The 23,637-nt window shown below is 48.5% G+C and overlaps 1 protein-coding gene across 4 annotated transcripts in view; it reads right to left on the reverse strand.

The window, feature by feature from the left end:
• The window catches only part of LOC119972491 (nucleolar protein 4-like), a 526,260-nt gene that overhangs the window by 284,120 nt on the left and 218,503 nt on the right, over positions 1-23,637 (reverse strand). For all 4 annotated transcript variants that reach the window (XM_038809264.1, XM_038809265.1, XM_038809266.1 and 1 more), the window contains one exon: positions 11,821-11,959. In XM_038809264.1, coding sequence (XP_038665192.1) covers positions 11,821-11,959 — 139 coding nt within the window. The remainder of the gene's footprint in view (positions 1-11,820; positions 11,960-23,637) is intronic.

Consider the following 23,637-nt stretch of genomic DNA (forward strand, 5'->3'; position numbering starts at 1 on the left):
GGATGAGGATCTCAGCAGCAAGTAGATTAGGTCGGGGCAGAGGCTGGTGATGTTACAGAGGTGGTGTGATGGGGGTCAGAATTGTAGCTCATGTTCAGTTAGAATCTAAGTATTGGAAACAATCTGATTCAGTCTGCAATGGTGACTTTACAGAAGGAAGGGCTCTATGATAAAGATACAGTTTGTGGCTCCTGTATTCCCAATGTTTAGCTGAAGGAAACTGCAACTCATCCAAGACTGGATATTAAACACCCTGTGTGGCAGGACAGACCTTTTGAGAAGGAGAGCTTAATAGTAGTGGCATACATGTAGAAAGATGATATTGCAAAGGAATAAGGTGGAACTAAGTGAGGAAGGTCCCACCAAGCTGTATAATTGAGGTGAAGTGATTAAAAAAGGACAACATGGTCAACTGCAGCAAAATTGGATGAGGAGTGATAATGCACTACGGACAGTTAAAGTGAGTAACATTTGTAACTTTATTTTGAACACAAGTTCCATGTGAATCTCCTCAATGTCAATTGATATCAGTTCCTTCCACATGTCAGCACAAGGAAATTTTAATTCCGTAAACCGTTCCAACTCCAGATTCAAAAAGAGTATGAATTCACAATGCCAAGCGGTCACGCAAAATGATTATTTTTCCATAATTTCCTGTCCAAAAACAATATTTTTTGATGGCTCTACTGTATTAGAAATTGAACAAGTGTCATTTTAAATTCTGCAACTGAATTAGTATTTACTACACTAGATGGCAGCCTATCCCTTTAAGTAGATCATTCATAATAGTGAAAAGTTACATGTTGTCGACTATAGTAATAGTTTCAATGCACAGAAACTGTAGGAGGTGGGAGGTCCAAATTCTTGAAATGGTCTTTGGTTCTGCATCAAAAATGCGATTTTGCAAAAATTATTAAAATTCCTCCAATTGTTTATTTAACTACAAAACTTAATAGTACACCTTTCATATTATTTATGAATGGAGAAAAGGTTAGAATATCCTCCATAAAAGATGTCCAAGCAATGCAAACATCCATTGATTATTTTTGCAATCGCACATTACCCATCTGCTCACTGACCTACATTGACTATTGGTGCATCAACAACCCAAGTTTAAAATTCTTATTCTTGTTTCAAATCCTTCCATATCGTCCTTCCTTATCTCTGTAATCTCCTACAACGCAACAAAGACATGGTTTCGGATCTCAGCAGCAAATAGGTTAAGGTAGGGACAGGAGGCGGAATTAGAGAGGCAAAATTTGCAATGAGCAGACTTTTAAATCACAGGGGAACCAGAAACCCGCCCTTAGCAATAAAGGATGGGAACCTTGAACCTTTCCCCACTTCTTAACCTTGAAGTTAATTTTTTTTGTAGATATATTTATTGAGATTTTACATTTTAGAGAAGTTAATGCAACAAAATTACAAAGTTACAAATAACACATCACCATGAGCAAGAAGAAAATGTTTCACCTACATGAGTACAGAATGGAACAGGAGAATAACATCACCACTAGCTTGACATAGTCATTAGACAAAACAAGATACTCCTATGATCCCACCAAAGGCCGAGGGAGGAACAGGATAAAGTCATAAAGACATGATTAAATGGTGCACACCTTCCCAAGCCACGCAGATCCGCAATCATCACAAGAAATCAAGAAAAACTTCTCGCTGCGTGAGCGGGTTTGCACCAACATACAACTCCCTCGACCCCAACAACGCCAAAGGCATCAACCACCCATCACAACTTCCTGTCCTTTGATATCAAACCCACCTATCCTATGCAGGAGCCAACAATGGATTCATCCTTACCAAAAAAGCAAGAGAAAATACACAAAAACCCCAGTTCAAGGGAAGTTATATATATGCCACACAGCATAGCATAATCCCAATCCAGGCCCAGAGCAGAACTAACTCATTCCATACAATTGTGGAGAGAGAGAACCAGCAATAATGTATTTGGATTACAATCAAACCTCCAGAGCCTCACATACGAGAAAGAGGAAAGAAGAACGAGAATTACTAGAACTAACCCACCGAATCACATACTGGTATCACAAGTAGTAAGGAGAGGGATTCTCCCAATGGAGGATCAAACCTTCAGGGCCTCCAAAAGAAGAGGAGAAGAACTACCAGAACTAGCCTATCAGATACCAAAAGGATTAGGACCCATCCCATACCTCATGCTTTCCTGGTGTCCACCAAGCACCCACCAGGAAAGAGGAGGACAGGCCGTTCAAACCAACAGAAAGGTGCCCAAGACCCCTGGAATAGCAGGATAGCCACCAAATGCAGGACCTGGCCCATTCCCAGGCCCCTGTGCACCTGGGAAGCAAAACCCAGCTTCCCATGATATTTTGCAGGCACTCCTGAAAAGGGACACCCCAGGTATCCATGGGCAACAGGATACTGGTCATGGCACTGGACCTGGTCAAGCCCAGCACCATCCAAAACATAAAAAACTATAACCCCAAGATCTCCAACACAGCCTAAAAATCTATACCCCAGCCAAGCCTGCATCCCTCCAGCCCCATCCTAGGCAATGCATCCCCACCCACCCACCCACCCCCCCTCCCCCCACTCACAATGAAAAAGCTGGGTTAATTGCTCCAGCCCTCGTCAAAGGAAGCCCCAAATCAAGAAGAAGAACCATCAAGACACCCAGCAATTGGGCATCCTGGGAGGGAGGGCTGACTCCCTCCTCCACAGCACCACCAGGAAATCACTCCACTCCCAACTACCTTGCGAGATCAGGATAAGAACCAGGATAATGCTCCCCAGATGAAAAGAATAGTTAAAAATCCCCCAAGGAGGGAACTCCCAGACTAACTCAAATAAAGCACCATTACAGAAATGATACCCAGAGCATTCTTTCTCCCCAAAAGCCTACCACTGGTCCCACCGTCCCCAATAATGCACATCACATGCGAATAGTTCAAGAGAAAAAAATCGGCAAGAGAGAGAGACCCTATCAGAGAGAGTGCAGGCATGCAATAAAGGTGTTTATCACAGGATAATGGCATGCACAATAGCTCCGAGGGTCCTGTGGGGCTGCACACATAACATAGCAAGAACACCCCCTTCCCTGGCTCTTCCATAATCACCCCCAACTCTGCCATGACCTCCCCCAATTCTTCCATGCCCACATGGCTCTTTCATGGCCGCCTCCAACTCGACTCATTCATGGTCACCACCGCCGCACCCTCCGCCACACTCATGATCACCCCTGACCCAACTCTTCCATGACTGCCCGTTGACTTCCATGGCCATATCTGACACTTCCATGTTTGTCCCAGGCCTTTCCATAGCTACTCCCAATCCAATATTTCAAAGCTCATCATGGCCTTTCCACACGGCATGACGGAGAGGGATGGGTAGCAGAAATGTCCTCCAGTAAAATCCCAGGAATCATGGAACCATCGCTTCAAATCTCTTCTTCCCATATTATCCCTGTACTCCCTGACCTACATAGGTTCTAGTCAAGCAATGGCTTGCTTTCAAATCACAATTAAGCACATTGTAAGTGCAAATCACTGTCACCAAAATTGTTTTGATTAACTTTTGTACACTAATAATCTCAATAAGCATATTTACTGAATGAAGGCAGTTCTTGCCAGTGGCAGTGAAGACTGCATGCTGAAGTCCATTTCTCATTGATGCCATCAGGAGCAAGGGTGCGTCCATGTATATCTGCAAGTGGAAGGCTGTTTCCTTTTCCAGATCTTCAGATAAAAGTAGCTGGACACCAAAGATTACGGATTGAAACCTCCTTGCGGCACTACTTGTCCATCAATGATTGGCTTTAAAGGAAGCATCAATGATTTGACTCAAAAATCAAATCATATTTATGTGGTGCCCTTCATATATGAGTGCTGTGTTGAAGGCAATCATTTGCACTTTATTGTTACACAATTGTGTACAAATTATTGCTACACAGTGGCTCAAGTGGATTTTCCACATGTCAAAATGCCACAAAAGCATGTCAGCGTGCTTTCTCCACGACATTTGAAGCCTTTGCCTTGTAGGTGGTACAGGCTGGAGGGTCAAAAGGAGGGTTTGGCAGCATTTAAATGTTGCAGATGTCACACACTTCTGAAAACTGTACGCTGGTGGTGCATGGATAATGTGGAAGGTAATTAAAGGAGGGGGAGTTCTAACAGATATGTGGCATCACCCTGCACAATGTGCAGTCATTGCTGTACTGTTCGCACATACAATCATATTTACGGTCTTGGGTGTGGGTGTAAAGCTATGCCTCCTACTGACACTCGTGGCATAGTGGGCATGGTTTATGTACAGTAAGATGTCTTACAACACCAGGTTAAAGTCCAACAGGTTTGTTTCGAATCACTAGCTTTTGGAGCACTGGTCCTTGGAAGGAGAAGTGCTCCGAAAGCTAGTGATTCGAAACAAACCTGTTGGACTTTAACCTGGTGTTGTAAGACTTCTTACTGTGCTCACCCTAGTCCAATGCCAGCTTCTCCACATCATGGTTTATGTAGGCACAGGGTGGCATTTTCACCAGCTGGTTGACAGCCTCTAACTTGTATGTGAACGGTCCAAGGTGTGAAGGACTCAAGGTGTATTTGTACACCATGTTGAAACCAAGAATTATGATAGTCGTGATTTCAACCACGTTGATGGCACTGACTTTCAGTATGTGCTGTCGGTTTTCTCTTGTTAGGGGTGGACATTTCTCTCAGTCAGTGTGGCTTCCACATTAAAGATTTTTTATGTGGAACTGCTCGCTGGAAACTTGCTGATGTAATTTGCAACCTTTCAAGAACTGAGGAAAGTATACTCTGAATTAGCAGGCTTCTGGTGATAGTTCCCTCCTGTAAAGGATCAGCTAGTCTCCCATTACTGCTCTTTTCCACCTCCACCATATCACCATACAGGGGCTGGTTTAGCACACTGGGCTAAATCGCTGGCTTTTAAAGCAGACCAAGGCAGGCCAGCAGCATGGTCCAATTCCCGTACCAGCCTCCCCGAACAGGCCCTGGAGTGTGGTGACTAGGGGCTTTTCACAGTAACTTCATTGAAGCCTACTCGTGACAATAAGCGATTTCAGATCCATGACCCTGGACAAGGGCTTCCTAACCCTGTTCCCCATCTTAACCTCATCCTCCTCCTCAGGTGTTACAGCTATAGGTTAGCTTCTGACTTCTTTGGTTTTAGGCCCTTCAGCTGTGCCATATTGTGTGGTCTACCGCACACACTAGCTATTCTGGAGACACCCGCAGGGGAATACCGCGGAGTGCCTGAAATATTGTCAAGCCATTTAGAGCGCATCTTCATGATGCCAATAACATGCTCCACTGTGTTGCGGATGAGCACATGGCTGGTGTTGTAAAACCTTTTGGGCTCCGTTTGCAGCGCCTAAAGCAGGACGTCAGCTACCTCCTTTAGGGCTCCTTGTCTCCAGAAGCCAACCATGACCTGTGTTGGTGTCTGGAAAAGCTGAGGCAGTTGTTTATTCCTCAGCATTAGAAGAATCAGCAGCTTCCAAAGTACCATGCATTTATATCCAGTAAAACGTTGGTGTGGTTATAAATCGCCTGCACTTTCAGGAAGTGGAAGGATTTCCTGTTTATGAAGGGTTCAAGTTGATCTTATTGCAATGTGGGTGCAGTCTATAGCCCCCTGTACTTCAGGGAAGCCTGCTAATTTGGCAAGCCTTGGCCTGCTGTTTGTGCAATGTCACCCCCAGTCAAGCAAAGACGTCATCTGGATCTGCCTTGATGCGCCAGTGTGTGGCCGATTGCGAAATTCCACAGAGGTCTTCAGCTGACCTCTGGGAAGAGCTGGCAGCATAAAAATTCAGAGCTACTGGGCCTTTAGTGACACTAGCAGGGCATTTTCTAAAATTATTCCTGAATGGGCTGTGGACGTCACTGGCTGGGCCAGCATTTATTGCCCATCCCTCGGGCAGATTTGCAAACTAATATTTATCTGAAGGCCCAGAAAAGGAAGGAGCCCTCCTCTGCTGGACAAGATTGCACAAATCCTTGCTCCTGATGACATCAATGAGAGATGGATTTCAGCATGTAGACTTCAGTGCCACTGGTAAGAACTGCCTTTAGACTGTAAACATTCTCTTTGAGGTTAAGTTGTCAGATTTTGTTGTACCGTGACACAAATGTTAATAGTAAAATTCCTGGGTTAATCAAACCTTCTTCTGCATTTGTTCTCCATCCTATCCAGAAATTACCTCCACAGTTGATAGACCCTTGCCTCGAGGGTAAAACAGGGCAGTGTGCTGCCTCTAACTCCTGGCCTTGCCCTGTCTCTCCAGCCACATTGCTCTCAGTCATGTGCCTCGATGACACAAATATGCAAAGGCACCATGCCAACTTTGCAGCCATGATGTGCAGTTTCCCTTATGTGCCACACTCTCCTGCTTCCCAGCAGGGTGCGCGAGTCATAAGAACCAAAAATATATGCCCTTTCAAGGCCACCGGCATCAAACTCCCATGTGTCAAGACACAAAACCCGTGTGTCAATTTATTGAAGTTGTGTGTGAAATGTTTGTAAGCTCTGTAAAAGGATACCTTCCCTCGCCAAAAAACTGCAGTTGTTGTAGTCATTCTCCTCTCAGGCATAGATTCCTCAGGTCATGCTCATGTGACAAAAACTGCTGAACGAAGTTAGTTGCACTTGTAATGTTCTGCTGTTTCGGTGAACCACTCGCATGCAAAATAAGTCCTACCCCTGTTCCTCCAAAAACAGTCCATCAGACAGAGGCAGGACTCCAGGACTCAGGGGTCTAGTGTCATTTTGGCTAAGGCGTGGAGCTCTTCTGTTGCAGAATTCAGGCCTTAATTTTATGTTACTCCTAAATGCTTTGGGTCTTTTCATTACTTTAAAGATACGATAAATAATTTTATTTTATAGAAACTTGGAGTTCCCAATTATTTTTTTTTTATAAAGGGGCAATTTAGTGTGACCAATCCACCTACCCTGCATATCTTTGGGTTGTGCAGGTGAAACCCACGCAGACACGGTGAGAATGTGCGATCTGCACACGGACAGTGATCCGGGGCCGCAATCGAACCCAGCTCCTCAGTGGCGTCAGGCAGTAGTGCTACCCACTGCGCCATCCTGCTGCCCCTACGCGATAATATAATTTGCTGCTTTTATCATCAGGCCATTTTTTTTGTAATTGGTGTGGGTGCGGTTATCCAGAAAGGTTTCTCAGTGTGGTAGCAAGCCTGAACTGCCGCGGGCTTCCTGGCACTGAGCCCGGCAATGCAATATAATGTTAATTGGTCCACTTAATGAGGCCTCACGGGCTTCATGCCGCAAATGAAGGCTTGCCAGCCAATTCATTGGAACTGTATTCGACAGCCCCCGCTAACAAGGTTGAGAAGCACTTAAACGGCACTTGCATAGTCAACCCTACTCAGCTCGCAGCCATGGTGCCAAGACAACCATCCCCAAGGTTTGAAGAAACTAACCTGGCTCCTGGATGCAGTCGAGGACAGGAGGGATGTCCTGTTCCCTCGAGGTGAGCCACAGGGCAGCCAGTACCGCCTAGGGTGAAGGTGCAGCGGCCGTCAGCTTGGAAAGTGTGACCAGGAGGACTGGCCGTAAGAAGGCCCACACAGGTGTTAACACACACCCCCACCCCTGAAACCTTCCTGCCCCCACGCGATCAGCCCCCACAACCCTCCATTTGCCTCCCCAACCCACCCATCACCCCCCTTCCTTCACCCTTCCTTTCCCTCCTTTCATTGCCCCCCCTTCACCCCAACCCTCCATTCACCAGCCCTGCCACCAGCAATGTGAACCACACATGCGACTAACGATGCCCTCTCTGTCTCGGCAGGAGAAGCTGTCCCACAATCATTGGGAGAGGGCCCAGACTGGCGGAGGGGTGCCGGACATAAGCATTCCCTCATGGCCTTTGAGGAACATGCCCTGGAGGTGACAGGGGTGGCTTAGAACAGAGCGGTCACCAATGCAGAGGTCGATGCATGTGGCAGAGGTGCAGATCCAACGGGCCCCACCTGGAGGACCTGTCAAATCTCAGTTGTCATTGCCATGCGGACTGATCCATCCCTCCCACTGACCATGTGTTAATTCTCTCGCAGGTCCTCCAGCTGACGGCGCTGGCCCATCTGGGATGGCCCCCTCCCCTGCCTCCCATGAGACCACTTTGGAGAGCTCTGAGGATGCCACAATCGATGTGCCACAGCTGTCATTCCCAACCTCAGCCAGTGATGAGACACGGACCTCGGTGGGCAGATTTAGTGGACAGTGTTCTGGGGCACAAAGGTGAGCGCCACACAGTCGCTGATGCATATCAGGTGAAGGCAGGAACACCCAGGCGAGACAGCCGTCGGAGGTCTGCTGGATCCCAGACAAATGCTGAGCCTTTGGAACAGGCTATTCCAGAACTGATGGAGACAATAGGGAGCAACCAGGACATTCAGAGGGAGATGACAGCGACACTCCAGCATGTCCATAGATGATTGGAGGAGTTCCAGAGGCTACAAGCATCGGAGATATTGGCCGCAATGCGTGTCACCAAGGCCAACGCTGCTACGGCAGCGAACACAGTGGAGAGCCTGGTGCTTAACATCAACAGCACGAGTGAAGCTGTCCAAGGCTTGGCGCAATTGGTGACGGCCATGGCTGAGGTCCTTGATAGACTGTCCAACGAGCTCAGGGACGTGACCCAGTACCAGGCTGATTTTGATGAGGCTCTGAGGGTCATGTCTCGCTCTCAGATAGACATGGCTGAGGCATGAGGAGTTTGTCCCAGTCGCAGGTAGGCATTGCCAAGGTACTTCAGAGCATCTCCCAATCACCGAGGAGTATCATCGAGGGCGTTGACACCTTGGTGCAGACATTCGGGAACCACCAGGGCTGCCCCTGCCCAGATGATGCAGGGGCAGCCGGGGTTCGATCCAGCTGCCTCTCATTCCCGATGTGAACCCCAGGACCCTATCATCACCGAGCGGGAGGAAGGGGCGCAGTTTGGCAACCAGGACCTCTATGAACTGCCGATGATGGCCACCATTTCCCCCAAGTTCCACCCCGCTGATGAGGCCCGTCTCACTGGCAGTACCCGTAACAGAGCAGCACGGCTGTGCATGTGCCGCCATCAAGTGGGGTGGGAGCCTCCAGTCCCAGAGCCCCCAGAGGATGCCCACCAGGGCCATCGAAGGCCACGGGACATGATAAGCAGCTGGTTGTCTCCATCTCTGATGTGCATCCTAGACATAGCGGTAGAGCAGAAGACCAAGTATGTCGAGGATCACTGAGAGGTCACTGGGGGGGTGGGGGGGGGGGGGGGTGAGGATTGTGGTGCGGCACCATCGGGAGAGTGGGACAGCAGTGTACAAGTATTGAGGAACAACCAGTATGATGCCTCTGACTTTTTGTTCCACAATGTGGGCTGACCACCAATCCTATGCCCGCCCCCCTCCACCACGTGATATGCCCTGCCCATGCACACCGGCTGCAGAGATGTGCCCGGGGCTGCGGCCCATCCCCTGGGTGGTCAAAGATTGGTCACTGCTTCTGTGGTGCTGCCTCACACAGTGTTCAAGCACAGTGTCTATGCATCAAGGTATGATTGCCATGCTATGCAATGAGTCAGCTGCCTCCCTGGTCAGTGGGAGTTATGGATGGTCATTGGAAAAACAGGCAGGGACTAGGATTGCCCCCCGACACAGGAACACACGGTCCAGGGATTGGCATGGAGGACCCGTGCACAGTTGATCCCCTCCCCCACCATCTCCATCAGCGCCACCCCCCCAGCCCCGATACCTCTCCAACCAGCGCTGCACCTCCCGGTTGTTTCCCCAGCCCGCCCACCCCGCCCACCCCTCCCCACTCAGCACAGGGGCAGCATGTCCAGTGCTCCTGCGTGCATTGCCTGTGAGCGAAGATGGCTGCTCACTTCCTCGGCTTCCCGCAGCAGCCCATCTGCCAGTCCACGTTTTTCAAAAGGAGTACTAATCGGCGGCAGCGTGAACAGAGGCTGCTGGATCGCAGGTGGCTGTTGGATATGGGGTGACTCCCGTTAATTGTATGGAAATAGGGGCTTAAGTGGTGATAATTAGTTTCTCGCCACACTACAGTGGGATCCCAATTTCACCAACGGAGCGGGCCGGTTTCATCGCAAACAGTTTGGCGCCCGGCAGGGTTCTCGTTTTTGGCCTCTCCCGCTATTCACCGGCCCTGTTACGCTCTCGCTCGAGCAAAATGAAGCCAGTGGATCATGCCCCATGGTTCTCTAAATTATATTGTATGCAACATGTTGCAATTGTCAAGCCAACTTCAAAATTTGCTTAATCCACAGGCAACTAAATTTCCTGATGCAAAATTTGCCGGCAGTTTAACTCCAGATTTATATGTGAATGATCTAAAAATGACTCATTACAAATATTTCTCTTCTCTCCAGTAAAGTGCCTGAATCCTCTTCCCCTTTTCAAGACATGACAGCAGCTATAGAAGATGAAACTTGTTCTAAGGCTGCTCAAAATGATACCTACTGTAAAACAGCAGCAGCCGCAATCTGTTTGACATCCTAAACTCCATCATTAAACTGCTGCCCTATCAGTGGTCAAAACCTTACCTTTTAAATACTCCCAGAAAAATATTCCTGATTTAATGGCTTTTTCGTCAAACAGATTTCTAGTCATTAAAATCACCATTATTGTAACTTCAGTGCAGTGTTGCCATTCGTACAGTGTCAAATGCTAAATTTGTAATAAAAGATCATTTTTTTAAAAAGTCATCTTATTTCATCACATCTGCCATTTTGGATACTGCAGTGGGAAAAACAGTTGGGAACATGTTACATCCCATAGGGTGCTGAGAAAATAGTCCAAGGATATTTCAGCAAAGTTGGGGAAGACAGTTAAGTGTCTGCTATACTAAAAACGTTATTTTTGATTTTGAATGTCAATCAAGTCTAAATTTGTATTGGGATACTCCATAGTTCAGATATGGGCTGGATTCTTCGTTCCTGCGTCTAAGTGATGACGCCAACGGAGGAGTCGTGATGTTACACAACGGAATAATATGTGCCGCGCCCGCACCGATTCCGCTACCGGTGAGGGGCTAGCACCGGCACTGCGTGAAACACCCGCAGAACACGCGGAAAATGGTGGGAGAAGCGGCGGGTCCGTGCTGGACACGCGTAGGGCTGACAAGCTGCAGCCGCGCGTACACTTACATCCCCCCCACACACAAGCACCGATCGCACCCGAATAGCTGGCGCCGGTTGTGCTGGACCGCGTACCCGTCCACCCCAACCCCACAGCCCACCTCCCAGCACTAACAGAAGCCCCCCTGCCAGCGGCACGAGTGTCGGCAACATATGGCAGTGCTGGACACTGTCCATAGGCCCTCTCTCTCTCCGCAGTCTGCCGCGATTTTGGCGTCAGGGGCTATTCTCCACCCGATCGCTCTTCCCGATTTTGGGGTCGGAGAATCCTGCCCATGGTCTATTTCAAATGTGTGTGTTAGCAGCAGCAGAGCAGAAAGGAATGTTCTTTGAAATTGACATTCTATTGATGCTGTTATGCTGAATCATTTTACAAAGTTTGAATATGTATTTTCAAAATAATTGGACAAAACATAAGGGCAATACTTTTAAATAACGTTAACAAAAACCTAGATCAGCAAACTAATCAGCATTAAACTGCAATACAGGCAAGGTAAAGAAGCAATAATATAAAAGTACTGTGTTTAATCAAGTAACTATGATTGATGTACAGTTAAAGTGTCCTTTTCCCTTCAAGGTATCTAATTGATCTCAGAGAATTTAACACAATATCTAGGGTGTGCAAGAGTACTAACCATCCTGATGGCTGTCAATGTTCTGTGGACTATGCATTCTCTCTTCCAGGGTAGAGCTTTGGTCAGAGTTCATGCGATCGACTGACATCCATGTGGAGTCACTGAGTTCAAACTCCTCACTGCTCAGTGAGTGCTCATCCTGCAAAACAAGAAAAAATCATTTTCACCACTATATATAAAAAAACCTTCTGGAGTTCCTCCCTCTGTTTGAAACCATAAATGGCTATTTTTTAAATATATATTTTTATTAAAAGGTCAACAATTTTTAAACAAAGTTCATAAAAACCAAACAATAACACATAACAGTATAAACTAACCCCCTCACCCACCCTATCCCACCCCTTTTAACAGCTAACAGTGACCAACTCTTTAAAGTACATTATAAACAGCCGCGATCTTACGAGAAATCCCTTCTACTGACCCTCTCATGGTGAACTTGACCTTTGAGGTGCAAAATTCCATCAGCCCACCCAGCTACACTGAGGCGTTTGGTGATGTAGCGACCACAAGCCTCAGAGGATCTGCCTCCTAGACACAAGTGAGGCAAAGGTCAAAACGTCTTCCCCGCCCAGAGCTCTGGCACATCCAAAACCCCAAAAATCGCTACCAGTGGGCAAGGCTCCAACCTAATATTCAGGATTGTCGGCACGGACTCCTGAAGCCCACCAGCTTTGAGCATGACCAGAACATGCAGGCGTGGTATGCCAGCTTCCTCGAACAAAGATCGCATCTATCCTCCAATCCATCGAAAAACCGGCTCATTCTAGCCTTCATGAGGTGTGATTGAAACATTACTTTCAGCTGAATGAGACTCAGCCTCGCACAGGACAAAGCCACGTTCACCCTCCTCAGTGCCTCGCTCCAACCTTCTCCTCCAAAATTGGCCCGAGCTCTTCCACCCACTTTTCCTTCACTCCCTCACCCAAGCCTGTCTCCTTCCCCACTATCTGCTGGTACATGCCTGACGTACTGGCCACCCTGTCTCGGAGCAGGATAAAATCCGCTCAAGCAAGATAGAAGGTTGCTTCACCAGAAAGGATGGAAAGTCCCTTTTGACCCAGCTACGCAACTGGAGATACCTGAACCCATCAGCATCTGTAAGCCCAAATTTCTCCTTCAGCTCCCCCAGGCTGGAGAACTGACCTTCTAAGAGTAAATATCCCACCTTTTGCAACCCTTTCTCCTTCCACTCCCTAAACCACACATCCAGCCAAGCAGGCTCGAATAACTGGTTTGCACAGATGAGAGGCAGCCTTCAAATTGAAATGTTGACTGAGCTGTCTCCAAATATTTAACATGGCTACTACCACCGGGTTAGCCGAGAGTTTCTTCGGCATCACCGGGTGCGGAGCTGTTACCAATGCCCCAGGCTTTCCCCCATCAGGCTTCCACCCGGACCCACAGCTCCTTCGAGTCCCCACACCATTCTAGCACCGTTCCAGCATTGGCCACCCAATAGTAATATTGAAAGTTTGGTATGGCAAAGCCCCCTGCTTGTCTCTCCCTCTGAAGTACCATCCTTCTGATCCTTGGGCCCTTACCCGCCCAAATAAACCCAGTCACAGGCTGGTCAATCTCTCTGAAAAACACCTTGGGCAGGAACACCTGGAGGCACTGGAATAAAAAGTAAAACCTCAGCAAGATATACATCTTGACCGAATGTACTCGGCCCGCCAGGGATAGTGGCAGACCGTCCCATCTTTGCAGGACCACCTTGACCTTCCCCACCTGAACCCTGGAACCCCAACCACAAAGTATATTTGCTCATTCCTATAGTTAGCTTATAGCCAGAAAAGACCGCAAAATGCTGCAATATCCCCTAATGTTTTTCCACTGATGCCTCTGGATCCCTAACGTATAATAGCAAATGGTCAGCGTATAGTGAGACCCTATGCTCCATCCCTTCTCTAACTATTCCTTACCATACCGTGCTTTCGAAGCCCTCAGCCCCACGGCTAGTGGCTCTATTGCCAACACAAATAACAAAGGGCACCTCAGACATTCCTGTCTCCAGCCCCGGTATAAATAAATTGCTATCTTTAACAATTTATAACTTTTTTAATTCAAGATCAGTATTTTTGCTTTTCCTTTAATTAATTAATCCTTCCTTTAATTAGCTCTTTGACATCAGAATACTTGCCTTTAACCTCAAAGTGAGAAACTGGGTAAGCAATCAATACCTCACCATCTCATCAATAATGCATTTCCAATCAAAGCCTTAGCAAATAGGTTGGTTTGGAGCACTACTAATCTTTAATAAAATATTCTATTGGATACCTTGATCAAATAACAACTAAAGATCCTTGCTCTGAACTTCCTATGCCACTGCACCTGAGAATGGAGATCACTTTGGTGCTGAAAGATCTTAGCATAGGATAGAAACCCATTAAGCTGGATTCCTGTACTTTTTGCAGCTGTCAGGAAATCTACCAAAAATGAGAATCAGCACATAATGCATTAAACACATTGAGAGAAATGCACCATACCATGTATTTTGTGTCATTTATCGAACGTGAGGGCAGGTTACCATTGATTACATTTAGAAACCACCACAATACGGGACACTTTTTTTAATTTAAAAAATGTTCCCTGTGCACCCTGTGGAATACAAGGAAAGTAGAAAGAAACTTAAACAAGAGTCAGGAAGGCTAAATGGGGTCACGAAAAGTCATTGGCCAGCAGGATGAAGGAAAATCCCAAGCTTTTTATACATATATAAAGAGCAAAAGGGTAGCCAGGGAGAGGGTTGGACCATTCAAGGACAGGGGAGGGAATCTATGCTTGGAGCCAGAGGAAATGGGCGAGGTATTAAATGAGTACTTTGCGTCAGTATTCACCAAAGAGAAGGACTTGGTGGATGATGAGTTGAGGAAGGGTATGTAGATAATTTAGGTCACATTGAGATCAAAAAGGAGGAGGTATTGGGGGCCTTGAAACACATTAAGCTGGGCAAGTCTCCCGGGCCTGATGGGATATACCCCAGAATACTGAGAGAGGTAAGGGAGGAAATTGCTGGGGCCTTGAGATAAATCTTTGTTTCCTCACTGGCTACAGGGGAGGTCCCAAAGAATTGGAGAATAGCCAATGTTGTTTCTTTGTTTAAGAAGGGTAGCAAGCATAATGCAGGTAATTACAGGCCGGTGAGCTTTACACCAGTGGTAGTGAAGTTATTGGAGAGGATTCTTCGAGACAGGATTTATTCCCACTTGGAAATAAATGAATGTATTAGCGAGAGGCAGCATGGTTTTGTGAAGGGGAGGCCGTGTCTCCCTAACTTGATCAAGTTTTTCAAGGAAGTGACAAAGATGATTGATGAGAATAGGGCAGTGGATGTTGTCTACATGGACTTCTGTAAGGCCTTTGACAAGGTCCCTAATGGCAGACTGGTACAGAAGGTGAAGTCGCACGGGATCAGAGGTGAGCTGGCAAGTTGGATACAGAACTGGCTCTGTCATAGAAGACGGAGGGTAGCAGTGGAAGGGTGCGTTTCTGAATGGAGAGCTGTAACTAGTGGTGTTCCTCAGGGATCAGTGCTGGGACGTTTGCTATTTGTAATATATACAAATGATTTGGAGGAAAATGGAAATGGTTTGATCAGTAAGTTTGCGGACGACATAAAGGTTGGTGGAATTAAGAATAGCGATGAGGACCGTCAGAGGATACAACAGGATATAGATCAGTTGGAGACTTGGATGGAGAGATGTCAGATGGAGTTTCATCCGGACAAATATGGGGTAATGCATTTTGGAAGTCTAATACAAATGGAAAATATACAGTAAATGGCAGAATCCTTAAGAGTATTGATAGGCAGAGGATCTGGGTGTACAGGTACAAAGGTCACTGAAAGTGGCAACGCAGGTGGAGAAGGTAGTCAAGAAGGCAGACAGCGTACTGTCTTCATCGGCCGGGGCATTGAGTTTAAAAATTGGCAAGTCATTTTACAGCTTTATAGAACCTTAATTGGGCCGCACTTGGAATACAGTGTTCAATTCTGGTCGCCACACTACCAGAAGGATGTGGCAGCTTTGGAGAGGGGACAGAATGTTGCCTGGTATGGAGGGCATTAACTATGATGAGAGGTTGAATAAACTTGGTTTGTTCTCACTGGAACGACAGAGGCGACCTGATAGAAGTCTACAAGATTATGAAGGGCATGGACAGAGTGGATAGTCGGAAGCGTTTTCTCAGGGTGGACGAGTCAATTACTAGGGGGCATAGGTTTAACGTGCGAAGGGCAAGGTTTAAAGGAGACGTACAAGGCAAGGTTTTTTTACACAGAGGGTGGTGGGAGCCTGGAACTCGCTGCCGGGGGAGGTAGTGAAAGCAGATACGATAGTGACTTTTAAGGGGCTTCTTGACAAATATATGAATAGGATGGGAATAGAGGGTTACAGACCCCGGAAGGGTAGGGGGTTTTAGTTCAGATGGGCAGCATGGTCTGTAGAGGATAAGAGGGCTGAAGGGCCTGTTCCTGCCTTGTAATTATCTTTGTTCTTTGTTCACAGTGGCCACTCATGGAAGGAAACCAAATAAGAGCTTGCTTCAAGCCAAATGAAAGGAGATGAAGCAATGAGTGAAGCATCCATCATCCCTAGAACTGCCGTACACCACAGAAAGAGAGAGAGAGGTTCAATGATCTCAAAAGGGCATAAAGTTAAGTCAACTGTTGCCATTTTTTATTCTATACCACCGACCCAACAATAGAGACAGATACACAGCCCACTAGAAGGCGCAAAGTGGAGTCAACTTGCACAATGGTACCGTTTCACAGGGAGCGGCACAAACCAGACATCCAGCTTATATTTTCAAGGCACCATGCAAATGATTAGTTACACATATTTAATATTCAGTTATTCCTGCAGTAGAAAGGGAACTGCAGTCTGGTCAGGCCAGAAAGGTTGGCATGGTGTGAAGTTGCAAAATGTGTATGAAAAGATCTGAGCGGGATTCTCCATTGGCGGGATCCTCCTCTTCGCCAGCAGCGCACTCATGGTGTGGGGGTGGCTACAATGAAAAACCCCATTGGCCAACAGCCGGAGCATCCTGCTGCAGGCGGAGGCGCGGCGCGCCAGAAAACGTGTCTGGTGGTAAAGCATTGTAACAGAGGGGCAAACGTTTTACAGACACAACCCCCCCCCTCCAAATTTAAAGACAGCAAAAACACCCTTCAAAGACCCCAATGGTTCTCTTGCAGTCTTATTGCAAACATCAGCTGTTTTTCTGGAGATATGCAGAAAGGTCATAATCTATGCTACAACTGATCATCGGCGTGGCAACTGGTTACTCTAAAATTTTCTTTGACAATACCAAGGACAGCGAATTCCGGCGGATAATTACATCACGGCAATTTCCAGCAAAACAACTGGCATGCAGATTCTGTGCATCTGGTCACTCACAGTTTATATGAACAGCAAAATAAAGCTCGTTCTATTCAAAACTTTAGGGTACTTCAGCAGTTTGCAATGCTGCATGACTGCCATCCAATTGTTTATGGGCACGATTTTCCAGTCTCGTTGCGCTCTCGCTCGAGCGAAACGAGGCCTGTGAATAGCGGAAGACGCCGAAAACGAGAACCGCGCCAGGCACCAAACAGTTTGCGATGCAACCAGCCCGTTCCCTAGGCAAAATCGGGATCTGGCCATATCATGGCGAGAAACCAATTATCACCACTTCAGCCTATTTCGTACAAATGATGGGAGCGACCCCATATTCAACGGCCTCCCCAGCAAGTGGCCACGCTGGCTCCAATTAGTACTCGTTTTGAAAAACATGAACCTAGCGTAAGGGCTTCAGTGGGTAGCCAAGTAGCCATCTTTGCTCACAGGCAAAGATCACAAGGGCACTGGGCTTGCCGCCCCAGTGCTCAGTGGGGAGTGGGGACCCTAGGCTTGGTGGCGGCAGGAGATGATCCGCAGGGGTGGACTGCCATGGGAGGGTGGGGTGGTAGGCGCTGGAGGGGCAATCGCACACAGTCCCGCCATGCCAATCCCTGGATTGTGTGTACCCGTTCCAGGGGCAACCTTTGTCCCTAACTATTTGCCCACCGACCACCCATTACCCCCTCCGACTGGTGAGGCCTCTGGCCGTGCAGCTGAAGACTATTATGAATAGGCAATTGGCAATCATGGTGAAGTGAGAACTTCACACAACAAAAGTGGATTCCCGTGGGTAGGCAGACCATGTAACATATGTGAACCATTGCCTAGCATCCCAATCAAACCGTGATGCCTGGACACTGTGCTTGAGCACTGCAGGAGGCAACACCACACATCTAACAGCCAACAACCGAACACCAGGGGACAGCTCCAGGGACATGCCCACAGCCGGAGGGTGGGTGAGTGCAACGGGGAATGGACCAGCACCTGGTCCAGCTGACGTTTTGTGCGGGTGTCCGGGGTATAGTCTCTGGGGTCCGGTCAGGGGAGCTGCGGCCATGAGTGCTTGGAGGGGGGAGGGGGGAGGGGGGGGGATGGAGGGTCCCGGGTGGGAGCCACTGCTGTTTGTCAGTATTATACCCTCCCCTAATGTCTTACAGATATTGAATTGTATTGGCGGCATTTTGGACCCCGCTGAACTTGCCCTAGTGGTGCTGCTTCTAGGCCCGGCGGTGATGGCAGCAGCAGCAGAGTCTGCAGATGCTCGAGGCAGTGGCACATGTGCCGCATCCCACCCCACATCGTGCGGACCCGGACGCCCATCAGGCCAGAGGGGGAGGCCCGCGATGGCTCAAGGTGTACAGGCGTCACGGGCCATTTGAACAGATGACAATGCGTGCCGCAGGAGGCTCGCCTCAACAAGGAGATGGTGCGGCATCTGTGCCATGTTCTCGCGGACTTGGCACCATGTGGAGGAGGAGGACGCCCACTCCCGACGGCCATCAAGGTCACTGCAGGGCTGAGCCTTTACGCCTCAGGATCCTTCCAGGGCTCGAGCGGGGACCTGTGTGGATTCTCGCAGGCCATAGCCCACAGGTACATCCGACAGGTCACGGATCCCTGTTTTCCCACATGGAAACCTATACTGTATCAACTTTGACATGATCCAAGCCCAACAGGATGCCCGGACAGCAGGATTCTCCGCCATCACCGAAATGCCCCAAGTCCAGGGCTGACAGGCTGCACGCATGTCGCCTTGCGCTCACCGGGCCATCTGGGAGGGCCCGACGTTAACAGTTTACCCGCATCCCCCATCCTCCTAGGGTCTGTGTCACATAACTCCGGGGTTCTGGGACTGTGTCGACACCATCGGTGGTCATGTTGAGGGCAGATGGGGATGATAATCTGCAGAGAGCTGCACACTGGCGCTCCTCAATCTATTCCACAGTCTGACCCCTGCCTGTCTGCTGAGTGCTCGCTTATACCCATCACCTGGACATGGAGTGCCGGAGGGGGGGATGCATGGAGAGATGGTTAAGGGCCTCTGCGTCATCTGGTTCTGCCAGCGTGGCGTCTCTCTAATGTCTGCACTAATCTGTTGACGCCCTTGCCGATGCTCCTCAGTGATTGAGACATGCTCGTCTGCACCTCAGCCATGCCCACCTGAGAGTGGGACAGGTTCCGCAGCTGCTCAGCTATTCCCACCTGAGAACTGGACCCTTAGCACCTCATCAAGGTCAGCCTGATACTGCGTCACGTCCCTCAGTGAGTCGGACATTCTGCCGAGACCCTTAGCCATGGCCGTCACCAACTGAACGACGCCTTGGATATCTCATGCTGCCAACATCGAGCACCAGGCGCTCCACTGTGGTCACCACCCTTGCAGTATTGGCCTCGGTTGCCACGCATTGTGGCAACATCTCTGCACCCGTAGGGGCCAACTGGAGTGTCGCTGACATCTCCCTCTGAATGTCCAGGCTGCTCCCTAACGTTCCATGAGCTCCGGGTGTACATGTACCAGAGGCTCAGTATCAAGCTGGGACCCAGCTAGGTTCTGGGGTCCAGCAGACCTCTGACTGCTGTCTTGCCTGGGGGTTGCTACCTCCACCTGATGTACATCAACAGCTGTGTGGTGCTCACCAGATTGTGCCCCAGAAGTCTGTCCACTAACGTTTCCCATCAAGGGGTCTGTCTCTGCACTGGCTGAGGGTGGGGATGACAGCTGTGACACATCGATTGAGTCTTCCTCTGAGCTCTCCACTGAGGTGTTCTCCTGGGAGACAGGAGAGGGGGCCACCCGGGATGGCTTGACGCCGTCGGCTGGAGGACCTGCACGGGAATGGATATGTGATCAGTGGGGGGGGGGATGGGCCAGTTAGTATGGCAATAACAACTCATGCTCCCGCTTATGGCACTTGCCGTTACTGGGGGACTTATGAGCGCTGTCCCAGCAAATCAGCTGGTGAGCCTTCATTTGCAGCGAGAAGCCCGTGGGGCCTCGTTAAGTGGACCAATTAACCTTGAATAACGTTGCCAACCTTGCTGGGCTGAGCGCCGGGAAGCTCGTGGCATTTCCCGCTCGCAACCACACTTAGAAATCTTTCCAGGGAATCGTGCCTTCTGTCTTTATCATGCCAAGATGAAATAATTCCCCTGCTCTCTGAAGAATGATCTGTATCTTGATGAACTGTGGTGACCGAAAGGTAAGAACTCCACATGTAGCCAGACAGACAGGATGCAACCAGGTTTATTCTACTACTCAATACAATACTCTCTCACTCTCCACTCCCCTCAAGGTCGTCTTCCCCATTCTACGCCCAGGCCGGGATTTATATCATGTGGGGGATCCTCCAATTGGGAGAAAGCTCCGCCCCCTAATCGCCTGGGGAGCCCATACTCCATGGTGTGGGAGGGCCATCCAACACAATTAATTTGCCCAGGCAGTAGATTTTTGCAGGTCTTTACCTGGGCAGCACGGTAGCACAAGTGGATAGCACTGTGGCTTCACAGCGCCAGGGTCCCAGATTCAATTCCCCGCTGGGACACTGTGTGGAGTCTGCACGTTCTCCCCGTGTCTGCATGGGTTTCTTCAGGGTGCTCCGGTTTCCTCCCACAGTCCAAAGACGTGCAGGTTAGGCGGATTGGCCATGATAAATTGCCCTTAGTGACCAAAAAGGTTAGGAGGGGTTATTGGGTTCGGGGGATAGGGTGGAAGTGAGGGCTTAAGTGGGTCGGTACAGACTTGATGGGCCGAATGGCCTCCTTCTGCACTGTATGTTCTATGTTCTATGTTTACGCAGAAGGTAGCAAGCACATTTCTGCCATGGTACTTTATTAGCAAGCATTTTCCCCCAGACAGACCTTCTCACTAAGGACTTCTGTTGTTGGCAGATTCTTTTATGGTGGAAGGAGATATATCCTCTTCAAATGTTGTCTCACCCTCCTTTTTTCCATTTTATATTGTTTGCTTTCTTTAAAAATAGCATGCAAGGCAATGCCAACACGAGTCCCATAACCCACAACCTCTAACTATGCTGGAGTGAATAATTTTCCTGGTGGTCTCAAGTCTTTGGGTTGTCAGAGCCAGGGGACTGGATTCTCCACAGCCCCGCGCCAAAATTGCGTTTGACGCTGGGGCGGAGAATCCAATTTCACACCGAAATCAGGCTCGGCGCCGGTCCAGCGATTCTCCGGGACCCAGGAATTGGCGTGATCGCGGAGTACGGCGTGCGCCTGGGGCTCCATTGACAGAGGCCCGCTCAGCGATCCGCCGCTTCTGACCGGCTGAGTTCCCGACGGCGTGGAACTAATACCCTATTGCCGTTCGGGAAGCTGGCGTGGTGACTTCGGACTCAGTCCGAGGCCGCACTGGTGGGTGGCGGGGGGATCAGACACCGTGGTGGGGGGGGGGGGGGGGGGGGGGGGTGTGGCCTTATAGGTGGCCGGGGAGTACTTGTGCGCAGTTAGATGCTCGGGCGTGCGGCCAATCGGGTGGGTCTCATTTTTGCGTCTGGCTCCGCAGTCCGAGTCTGCCATGGAGCTCGGCGCAGCCACTGGAGGCCTCCGCCATGCTCGGATTCAAAGCCAGAAGTGCAGGGGCCCACAACCGCAGCTAAAACTGTGATATTTATGCCGGGTCGCTGCTAGCCCCCCTGCAGGGCATTGAATTAGCTGAACTTTTTTACAGGAATTTCTGGAGTAAATCTCCAGCGTTTTACGCCCGCGTGGAGAAATAGTCCCATTTTGGGAGAATCCAGCCCAGGGTCAGTCGTCATCAGGAGTAGAGCGAAACCATTTGCTCCAAAAGCTTTATTACAAGCCCAGCAAATCATTTCTAAATCTTCTCCAGACTCCAAAGCAAAGATCTCCCATCACTAGTAGCTTATGCTGGCAACGGATAGTCCTCTTTTATCTCATTGTGACTAACCCTTGGTGGAACGGTGCAGCAATCACAGGATCTGGGAACTCCTGTGGCACTTCAAGTCACAAATACATTCTAAGGAACTCCCAGCAGCACAGGCATAAACATACCCATCAGAGGACACAGCCTTCAATGTAAACAACAGCACAGTTTAATTGGGATTTAAACTGTCTTAAATTTGTAAATTTCAAACACTGTTCAAGCTCTAAAGAATCATTGAAAAAGTTCAGAAAATTCAGGGCCAAGGCATCGATTGGACAGTTCCAGTAACTGATATTCTGAATGCCTGTGAATCCTTGCCCTGTTTCTACTCCTGTTGATGATAAACCATTCTCTTCTTCAACCATCGTCTCTTTCTTAGTGCACGCACTGTCTCAGGGGGTACAATCCAATATCTTACCATGCTCCCAATACCACCTATCACTCCTAGAACTTCTGAGACTCGGTTTTCCGTACTTAGTTCAAATATCCTTAGGAAAAATGGAATTCAAATTGCACATCAGGTTTATCCCTCTGTACATAACCAAAAATGTAGATATTGTTAGCCTGAATTAATAATATCAACAAACTCTCACAAGGGTCAGAACTCTGTTTACCTCAGATATATTATTAAAATAAAAGTTGCTATTTTGCCTAATTGCTCACAATAGGCAGTGTTTTTCAAACTTTTTTTCCCGGGACTTACTTTTTCCAACTGGCCAACCTTGGGGACCCATGCCAGCCGACCTTCGAAATCCCGTTTGTCCCGTTCACTTCCCCGTCTTTCCTGAGCCTAGGCAATGGTTCGGACACTAAAGCTCCTTTGCCCCAGATAAGGGAGAGAAAGAAAATCATCTAGTTTTCCTGTTCTTAATCACTATCTAGTAGCCCCTGGTGCGTTGAATTTATGTCAACATTGAGTGAAGACAAGATAACTGTGCTAAACGACCCCCAGAATGCGAAGTACCTGAATTCAAAACAGACAATACTGGAAATAGTCAGCAGATCAGACAGCACTTAATAATAATAATCGCTAATAGTCACAAGTAGGCTTCAATGAAGTTACTGTGAAAAGTCCCTAGTCGCCACATTCCGGCGCCTGTTCGGGGAGGCCGGCAATTGAACCCGTGCTGCTGGCATTGTTCCGCATTACAAGCCAGCTGTTTAGCCCACAGTGCTAAACCAGCCCCTGTTTGATGGCTGTGGTGGAAGGCCATCGATCTGAAAAGTTTAGCCATTTATTTCTTTAGCACTGAACTCTGAAATGCTGCTCAAAGCTAAAATGAAGGGTAGGAGAAAGTAAAGGCATATCCTTATTCAGTCATCCTGTCTCCCCTTTCTCAGCCACATGGTGTCTTACATATTCAAAGTTTGAAACCACAGAGAGTTATGTTAGCTGGCTGAGGTTGTGTGATTAAATACATCCGCCTTCACAGACATGTGAAATCAGCACAAGTGGGCAAGCATTTAATTAAAACAGAGAGAGAAGGGAATGACAGTTTTTTGTGGTCAGTGGTGTGGAGGGATTTAAAACAAATATTA

This window comes from Scyliorhinus canicula, chromosome 10 (assembly GCF_902713615.1).
Source record: "Scyliorhinus canicula chromosome 10, sScyCan1.1, whole genome shotgun sequence".
Lineage (NCBI taxonomy): Eukaryota > Metazoa > Chordata > Chondrichthyes > Carcharhiniformes > Scyliorhinidae > Scyliorhinus > Scyliorhinus canicula.